This window comes from Piliocolobus tephrosceles, chromosome X (assembly GCF_002776525.5).
Source record: "Piliocolobus tephrosceles isolate RC106 chromosome X, ASM277652v3, whole genome shotgun sequence".
NCBI classification, from domain to species: domain Eukaryota; kingdom Metazoa; phylum Chordata; class Mammalia; order Primates; family Cercopithecidae; genus Piliocolobus; species Piliocolobus tephrosceles.
The window spans coordinates 18,911,735-18,921,734 of NC_045455.1; the positions used below are offsets into that span (position 1 = coordinate 18,911,735).

At 39.7% G+C, this 10,000-nt stretch overlaps 1 protein-coding gene across 1 annotated transcript in view; it reads left to right on the forward strand.

Annotated features, from left to right (window-relative positions):
- The window catches only part of LOC113219596 (multidrug resistance-associated protein 4-like), a 287,215-nt gene extending 281,708 nt beyond the window's left edge, over window positions 1-5,507 (forward strand). Inside the window, exon 31 of the mRNA XM_026446541.2 lies at window positions 3,660-5,507. Within this exon, the coding sequence (XP_026302326.1) occupies window positions 3,660-3,767 (108 nt within the window). The 3' untranslated portion in view covers window positions 3,768-5,507. The remainder of the gene's footprint in view (window positions 1-3,659) is intronic.
- The last annotated feature ends 4,493 nt before the right edge of the window (window positions 5,508-10,000 follow it).

A 10,000-nucleotide genomic window follows, 5' to 3' on the forward strand; every position in this document is an offset into this window, starting at 1 on the left:
GGGGTATGTGGGTGGGTGTGGGGTGTGGGTGTGTGTGGGGTATGTGGGTGGGTGTGTTGCGTGTGTGGGGGTGTGTGTATGGGTGTGGTGGGGTGTGGGTGGGTGTGGGGGTGTGGGTGGGGGGTGTGTGTATGGGTGTGGGTGGGGGGGCTGGGTGTGGGTGGGTGGGTGTGTGTGTGAAATTGAGAATGCATGTTTTGCCTTTCTTCCTCCTTAGCTTACAGAATTGGGCAATTGCAATCTCTCTCTGTCAGGACCTCACCAATGTACATAGGTCAAAGATGTTTCTTTTTGATTGTTTATTGACATACCTTAGTGTTCCTCCAATTAATTGGAGAACTTTCCTTTCCTATGATTGTTGAGGCCTGCTCTTCATAGACATCTTCTCAGCCTGGCCACAGCTCTGCTGGTTCCAGTTGCATATGGCAGCCCTGCATGGTATTTTACCATTCAAGCTCTCTTAATTCAACAAAGATTTAGCTTATTTTTTATTAATGAATATCTTTAATGCTTAGAGTGGTTTCTGAAAGGAGAAAGACAGAAAATTCATTACTCCATTATCTTAAAAGCAGAAGTCCTTTCTAAGTCTCCATTACTCTTTGACTTTGACAATATTCATGCCAATTATGTACACCAAAATTAGACTGGATTTAAAAATGATGAACTTGAGGCCATGAGAGTTACTGTGATTGAATTAGGGCCATACACATCAGTAAAAATGGACTGACAGGGTCTTGAGCCTGAACTCAACACATCAGATGGTATCTTAGGCATGCAGTGTCAATCAAAGCCCAGTCGCTCTCCTTCGTCCACGTGGGGGAGCTTGTATTGCTCTGTTGCTTTTAGTAAAATCTAGCTATGTTATGGTGGCTTCACTGATGAGCTAGAGTTTAAATACTGAACTTAGTTTCAACCTACATTAGAGGAATTATAATGGAGCAAACTCAAGAAAAGAAGGAAAAGAGGGACAAGGTTTCCCATACTCACTGATACTCTTCTTGCCACAAACATGAACGCTTATGGCATTGTCTCCCTTAAGCTTCAGAGTCCTTCTAACCTGCTGCTGTTATCCCCTTTTGACACATGAAAATGCTAAAGTAAAAGAAGCTGAGTAACTTTTTAAAAAATTTTTATTATTATTTTTTTTTGAGACAGAGTCTCACTGTGTCACCCAGGCTGGAGTGTAGTGGTGTGATCTTGGCTCACTGCAATCTCTGCCTCCTGGGTTCAAGTGATTCTCCTGCCTCAGGGTCCTGAGTAGCCGGGACTACAGGCGTGCACTACCATGCCTGGCTCATTTTTGTATTTATAGTAGAGATGGGGTTTCACCATGTTGGCCAGGCTCGTCTCAAGCTCCTGACCTCAAGCGATCCGCCTGCCTCGGCCTCCCACACTGCTGAGCTTACAGGCCTGAGTAACTTTTCAAAGCCACCAGTTTAAAGGTGTTCATACTCCGACTTCTATGATCTTTCAGTTCTGCCTTTCTGCTTCCCAGGTTACCATATTCACTCAGCTGAAATTGTCTCAGCCACAGCTTTGGGATTCTGTAAAGATAAAAGATGCACCAGAGGGTTTCCTAGATGCTTTGTCTTCATCCTTCAAGCCAGGCGATACTGCCACGTTCTGTGTACTTAGGGGCCACTTCTCTGAGCAGCGTTCATCATGACACCCAACACTAATGTGGCAGGTTTTCAATCTGTTGTCTGTGGCCATTAATCAGTTCCTGTGACGTAGGCTATTGTTATCTCATGTTACAGATGAGGCAGCTGGTAGAGAGAGTGGTTAGGTAATTTTTCCAGGATCAGCAATGAATCTCCAGAGAGCTGAGACCGGACCTGTCCATCCCAGACATAGCTTACAACATGAGGGCTTTGCTAAAAGTGGTTCAGTAATCTCAACTCCCTTCATCACCTGCACTGTAAAGAAGATGTTTTATCTCACCTGTGCTGTTACCCACAGTGTGTTACAAAACCTGGTAGCAGAAGAGAAAAAGAAAGCTCAAATCAAAGACTATATACACAGGATTTGTTTTTGACTAAGTATTTCAGACGATGAAGCTAAGACCATTTGGGTTTAAAATTGCTAATAACAACACTTTCTTTATATTAAAAAAAAATACATCAAGAGTGTTACACAGAAGGAAACATCCTATTTGGGGAAGGCTATCAAGCAGTAGAAAGTGATGTGAATGTCTATTTGTTCTTTTGGTTGTTTTTAGTTTCACTAAGGAATAGCCTTTTTGGAGTACATAAATCTATAACCGCACAAAATATGGCTAGCTTTAAAAAGTGGGAGAGGGAGATGATATGAAATTATCCCCTGAAAAGTCTTGTTTTTGAACACTTGCATTATAATGGAAATAGCCTCAGGTTTCCTCTGGTGGCATTCCAGCATTATTGGACGATTTATTTTCTCCTTAAGTGACATTTTAATATATAGTGTGTTATATGTAATGTTTCTGGAGTAACAAGCATGCAAGAAGTGAGAGAAAAAGAAAGTACACTTAATATGTAGGCAGGTGTCTCAGCACTTTCTTTTTTGTATGTGAAGCCCATTATCTCCAGTGATAACTTTGTTGACAGCACCCACAAATATACTCGGAGCAAGATTTTATAAAATAGATCCAGAATCGTATGACTAAGAGACCCAGCTGACACGTGTCAGCCTCAGATAGTTGCTACATTTTCTGTTTTAAAGACTCAAACAAAACTTTTCACATTCTTCTTTGGGGAAAAAAAAATTACATTTGAAGTCCTTTTTCACCCAAACACATTTTGAGATAAGAGCTCACAAGTCTTGACATTATTTCATTTTGTTATGCGCATCTGTCAAGGAACCAAGATAGGATACAGCTACTAAAAACTGATGATCGCGGAACAGAGAAACTTGACAGCATTTCATTTCCTTTATGTTCTGATTATACGTTTATCAGAAAACCTGTATCTCTTCTAGTTCAGCTAGAAATTGCAAGAATTCAGGAACTCAAAGGCTTGGCAAAGAACTGTCCTATTATTTGGTATCATCTTACATTTTAGAGAAGTTGCTTGGTGGAGTCATTGTTAAAGCTTTTGCTTCTCTTTTCATTATTGTGGGCCACTATCCACAGACCACATTTCTATAGGCCCTATAACTGCTTTGCCGCACAAATTAAACGCCGGGATGTTTCATACATATACGCCAGCATTTCAATGCTTGTCAATCAGAGTTTATAAAATATAGGGATTACAACTTGATATTAACATCCAAATCTATTGTGCTCATTTTATGTGTGAAAATGAGAAACCCTCGTGCAGACGCTAGATTTCCCAGCCTCTTTGTCACCCTGTTTTTAATTTATCTCCAGGTTTTGAGTCAGTAAAATGATTCTGCTTATCAGTTGAATACAGAGATAAAACATATCTATGAATCAGAGTGATCGGAACTAAAATGGATCTACAGGTTGTTTGGCATTTAACCCAGCCCTGCTGAGGGTTCTAGTGGGGCTAATTCCTCTTTCAGTAGATTCATCCCTGTTCTTAAATTGTGCCTCAGTGAGGGATATGATCTGCTTCACATGAAGAAGTGGACACAGAAGTGCATTGTTTCAGGGAGGAGGACTTTAAAATTTTGAAACATTCTTTTTATGCTTGCCTTTTTTTTTTTTCTTTTTCTTTTGGCAGGTATACTTCAAAAGAAATTATCCACATATTGGTCACACTGACCATATGGTTACAAACACTTCCAATGGACAGCCCTCAACCTTAACTATTTTCGAGACAGCACTGTGAATCCAACCAAGACGTCAAGTCTGTTCCGAAGGTGTTTTCTGCTAGTTTTTGGACTATGTAAACCACATTGTAATTTTTTTTTACTTTGGCAACAAATATTTATACATACAAGATGCCTGTTCATTTGAATATTTCTCCCAACTTATCCAGTGATCTCCAGCTCTAACAAAATGGTTTATTTTTATTTAAATGTCAATAGTTGTTTTCTAAAATCCAAATCAGAGTTGCAGGCCACCAGTTAAATGCTGTCTATCAGGTTTTGTGCCTTAAGAAACTACAGAGTCAAAGCTCATTTTTAAAGGAGTAGGACAAAGTTGTCACAGGTTTTTGTTGTTGTTTTTACGGCCCCCAAAATTACATGTTAATTTCCATGTATATCAGGGATTCTATTTACTTGAAGACTGTGAAGTTGCCATTTTGTTGCATTGTTTTCTTTGACATAACTAGGATCCATTATTTCCTCTGAAGGCTTCTTGTTAGAAAATAGTACAGTTAAAACCAATAGGAACAACAAAAAGAAAAAGTTTGGGACATAGTAGTAGGGAGTATGTAACCCTTACTCCCCACCAAAAAAAAAAAAAAAAGGATATATGGTTAAAGGATAGAAGGACAATATTTTATCATATGTTCTAAAAGAGAAGCAAGAGAAAATATTACTTTCTCAAAATGGAGGCCCTTAAAGGTGCTTTGATACTGAAGGACACAAATGTGACCATCCATCCTCCTTTAGAGTTGCATGACTTGGACATGGTAACTGCTGCAGTTTTAGACTCAGCATCATGACACTTCCCAACAAGGCCAAACCTCTAACCGACATTCCTGAAATACGTGGCATCATTCTTTTTTGGATTTCTCATTTATGGAAGGCTAACCCTCTGTTGACTGTAAGCCTTTTGGTTTAGGCTTTATTGAAATCCTTTCTAAGTTGCATGAATAGGCTCTGCTAACATGATGAGACAAACTGAAAATTGTTGCAAGCATTGACTATAATTATGCAGTATGTTCTCAGGATGCATCCAGGGGTTCATTTTCATGAGCCTGTCCAGGTTAGTTTACTTCTGACCACTAATAGCATTGTCATTTGGGCTTTCTGTTGAATGAATCAACAAACCACAATACTTCCTGGGACCTGTTGTACTTTATTTGAACTGTGGGTCTTTAATTTTTCTTGATGGTGGTGGCTGTAACATGTTGAGTTCGGTTTACTAAAGGTTTTACTATTATGGTTTGGAGTCTCATGACCTCTCAGAATAAGGTGACACGTCCCTGAAATTGCATTTATGTATATAGACATGCACACGTGTGCATTTGTTTGTATACATATATGTGTCCGTCATATAGCAAGTTTTTTGACTCATCAGCAGAGAGCAACAGATGTTTTATTGAGTGAAGCCTTAAAAAGCACACACACAGCTAACTACCAAAATACATTGACTGTAGTAGCTGTTCAACTCCTAGTACTTAGAAATAAATGTATGGTTAATGTTCACTCCAATAAACCACACACAGTAAATGTTTATTAATAGTCATGGTTCGTATTTTAGGTGACTGAAATTACAATGGTGATCATAATGAGGTTTGTTAAAACGTTAGCTATATTCAAAATGTCTATATGTTTATTTGGACTTTTGAGGTTAAAGACAGTCATATAAACATCCTGTTTCTGTTTTAATGTTGTCATAGAATTTTTTAATGAAACTAAATTCAGTTGAAATAAATGATAGTTTTCATCTCCATTCAGAGATCTGTATTTCTGGGCTTCGAGGGATTCTTGACTCATGTTCTTGCTGATGAATGCCAGTGAGTTTTCCTCAGATCGAAAAATACGGGATCAAAGGATACCTTCTATCATCCACCGGTTCTCTTGGCGAATTAGGTGTACCAAATATTCTAACGGGTACATTTCAGTGGGTTTCAGACAGTTTGAAGCAGTTGCTATTTAAACAAGTCCATCTGTGCCCTTCTAGGAAGAAACAGTATTAGCTTATGCCTCAGGCTTGAGCAGTATTAAATGGTTGAGGTTTTTGCTTTTGGTTTTGGTTTTGAAGATGAGTTTGTCCAAAACTAACAAGAAATGTCTATTGCTGTTACACTGAAATCACTATTAAATAATGGTTCTCGAAGTGTGGTCCCTGGACCAGCAGCATAGCGCATCACCTGGGAACTCATTAGAAATGCACATTTTTGTGCCTCACCCCAGATCTACTAAATCAGAAACTCTGGTGGTGGGGACCAGGAATGTGTGTTTTAACAAGCCCTAAGGTGATTTTTTTTAAAGGGGCCATACTAATCTCTTCTGTATCATTACAATTTTAGTATATGTGCTACTGAAGCGAGCAACCTAAGTGTGATTCTGATGCAGGCTAAAGTCTGAGAACCAGTACCATAAACTGTAAAGAACTCTTAAAACTCATTAAGAAAAACACAGAAAGCCCAATTAGAAAAATGGCTAAGAGATGTGAATGGGTATTTCACAAAAGAGAATACCCAAATGGCCTCCCAAAGTGATGGGATTACAAGTGTGAGCCACCATGCCCAGCCTGGTGTAGAGATTTCTCAGAAAACAAACCTAAAAATAGATGTCCCTTATGGCTGGGTGCAGTGGCTCACACCTGTAATCTGAGCTCTTCGGGAGGCTGAGGCAGGCGGATCACCTGAGGTCAAGAGTTCGAGACCAGCCTGGCCACTATGGTGAAACCCCATCCCTACTAAAAATATAAAAATTAGCCATACATTGTGGCGCATGCCTGTAATCCCAGCTACTTGGCAGGCTGAGGCAGGAGAATTGCTTAAACCCAAGAGACAGAGGCTGCAGTGAGCCGAGGTCACGCCACTGCACTCCAGCCTGGGTAACAGAGTGAGACTCTGTCCCCCCCCCCGCCAAAAAAAAAAAGGATGTACCATACAAACTAACTGTGTATTTACCCAAAGGGAAAGAAATATATTATATATTTATTTCATCAGTATATCAAAGGGATACCTGCATTCTCGTGTTTATCATAGCACTATTCACAATAGCAAAAATACGGCATCAACCTAAGCGTCCATCAATGGATGAAAGAATTTTGTATATGGTGTGTATATATATATATGTACCATGCAATACTATTCAGCCACAAAAAAAATAATGGAAACATGTCATCTGCAGCAACATGGATGGAACTAGAGGTCATTCTGTTAAGTGAAATAAGGCAGGAACAGAAAGACAAATACCACATGTTCTCTCATACTGGAGCTAAAACATTTAATCTCATGGAAATAGAGAATACAGTGATAGATACCAGAGGCCGGGAAAGGCGGGTGGGTGAGAGAGGGAGGCTGGTTAATGGGTATGAACACAGGTAGAAGAAAGAAGTTCTAATGTTTAATAGCAGCCTAGGGTGACTATAGTTAGCAACAATATATTATATATTTCAAAGTAACTAGAAAAGAGGACTTGAAATGTTACCAGCAGATAGAAATGATAAATACTGAAGGTGATAGATACCCTCAAATACCCTGGCTTGATCATTACACATTCTATGCATGTAACAAATACATGTACCCCATAAATATGTAATTTTAAAAATATATACTGTGTATCAATACAAGAAATAATGCTAGATGCTTTTAATAACACTTTAAGTGGTTGATGTCTTGTGAAGAAACAACTTTAATCAATTCAATGAGTCAGTGAATTAGATTTATTATTTAGTATTGTTCAATTTAGTGAGTTGAGTTAATGTTAATTTATCAGCTGATTAACTTGTCCTTATGTACTGCAATGAAAATCCGTGTTCTTCTTTCAGAGGGTTTGACTGTGGAGATTTTAGAAGCCCGTCTTCTCAAATCTCGGTATTTGTTTCAAATCCTTTTCTCAAAAGATTAATGATGTTCAGAATCGTATGCCCTGAAGTGTGTTAGATTTTGCACCTGAATGAATGTGTAAGTCACTTCCCACAACCAATTCTGTTTTAGAGTGTTTTCAAGCTGTGCCTTTACCTGGAAAACTGTATGACATTGTGGCCACCACAGCTCAAAATAACGTCTTTATAATTCCACAAATGTGATATGCATTACTAATGGACATATTTTACTAAAAGCAAAGAGAGAAATCTTTCACCTGAAATAAAGAAAACTTAAGAATGTTCAACAAGTAATGCTCATCCTAAAAGCCATGACTATGCTCAACCCAGCTTATTCACCAAATGGTCTAATTCTCAAATCCTCATTCTTTGAAAATCGAGTAAATGTGTGTCAGTGAAATACTTCCATCTTACTTGGTAAATAGTATAGTTATGGACTACATTATTTCCCAAATACAGATTGAAAAACAAGTAGTTTTCCTCAAAAATTGAAACTCATGGTTTAATTTCTACAAAATATGTTATATGTGTTTTAATGGATATGTTGATCCTTATCAAATGGAAGTTTTCAACCCAGAGGGTAACTCATTCACATACAGAGTCCTTGTTTCCACTATTTTATATTTGATTTCAGGATTTAGAAATAAGTGTTATGATTCTGCAGAAGCTAGGCAGGGGTTGGGAAGAAATAAGTCTTATGAATATAACTAATTTTCAAGTAAAAATCCTCCCCAAGCCCTAGAAGCTTCTTTGGTCTGTGCTGCAGTTTGATTATCTGGGATGCAGACTCTGAGATGGAGCTTGGTGTTCCGGATGTTGATTACAGAGTTATCCTTGCGATTGGGATTAATCTTTGTGTAATCAAGAGGGAAGAAGCAGGTATTGAGTGGAGGGAGAAATCGGGCCGGAGTGCTAGCCAGAGAGACCAGCTGACCCCACCAGGAACCCTGGAGCTAAAATGGTCCGTGAGGGTCATCTGTGTGCCAATGGCCAAGGCTTTCTCCCTCCACCTTGATTATCATTGCATGTGGGCTGCCCCTAGAAGGGCTGACAGCAGAAGATTGCCCAGCAACTAAACCTCCAGCAGCTGGGACAAGTCCTTGAAGGGGGTGATGAGTGGCACATCTCCATGTCCACCACAGTATATGTTCCAGCTGTGGAGGGAGATTATTGGAGGGTTCAGTGGCAAAAGACTCCTGGTGATTGGCATTTAATTCAAAATGAATTGCCAGTTGACAAGAGATGGCTGATTAAGTGATTGTCTTCAAGAACCTGTGACCTGAAAAAGAGAAGAGAAGGTCTATGTAGGGGAAATATCCTGGTTGTCCTTATTCTCTAAAATCAGCGGTGTTCATTTATTCCAGGAAGTGATCTTAAGAGCAGTCTTCAGATTGGTTAACTCCTATATATGTCTATAATACCCTGAGTACCCCTCATTACAGTGAATCATAGATGGGGTCTGCAGTGTACAGGACTCCTGCTTAGAAGGACCCAGCACTTAGTTTAAGGCCCTGTTTTCACCATCTAGATGTTCTGAATTTTCACACAAAGGGCCCTGCTTTTTCATTTTGCACTGGGGCCTATAAATTATGTACGCTGCCCTGAGTATTTGTGGTTCTGTTTCCTCTCTAAACCATGAGCTTCTGAGGACTTGGACCATGCCCTGTTCATTTTAAAATCTGCATCTTCCAGCACAAAGCCTGTCACATCGTGGGTGCTCATAAATGTTTGTTGTGTGAATGGATAATGGCTGGGAAGAAGCCTTCCTTTAAACTATAATTCTGAGATTTAAAGGGGTATCCTAGGGTAGTACAAAGATCCCTAGTTTGGGGGTCAGTCACATATATCTGGCTGCCAATTCTGTCTTAGCTACTCCCTAGCAACGTTGGGTGACCAAAGAATATGCTGTCCGCCAGGGCAATAAATTGGGACTGTCCTTGACAAATGGGGATATGGCCACCGTATAGCCATGTAGCCTTGGTTACATGCTTGGATAAGTTTCTGTCTCTATGAACCTCAACTGCTTCATCTGTAAAATGGACATAGTTCTTGAACTTGCACAGTTGCTTTGGTTGGGATGATTGGTGGACCAAGAGCATCCAACAGAACAGCAAGGTTAGGACCCAGAGGGAAATGCATTGAGTTTGGATAGTAAGAAGTTCCCCCTCTTCCACCATGAGAGGAGAGTAAGATAAATGTAGATGAAGGTAGGTTTGTAAACTGTAGAAGGTGTATTTCAGGGGATCCTCACCATGGTCTAGACCGAACTGTTCTTTCTTTACATAGAGTTAAAATGAAACAAGCACACGCGAGAAGGAGCCCAAGCTCTGGAGTCTACCGTCCTGGATCCGGATGCTGGCTCCTCTGTGCGGTGGCTGCCTGGGTTTG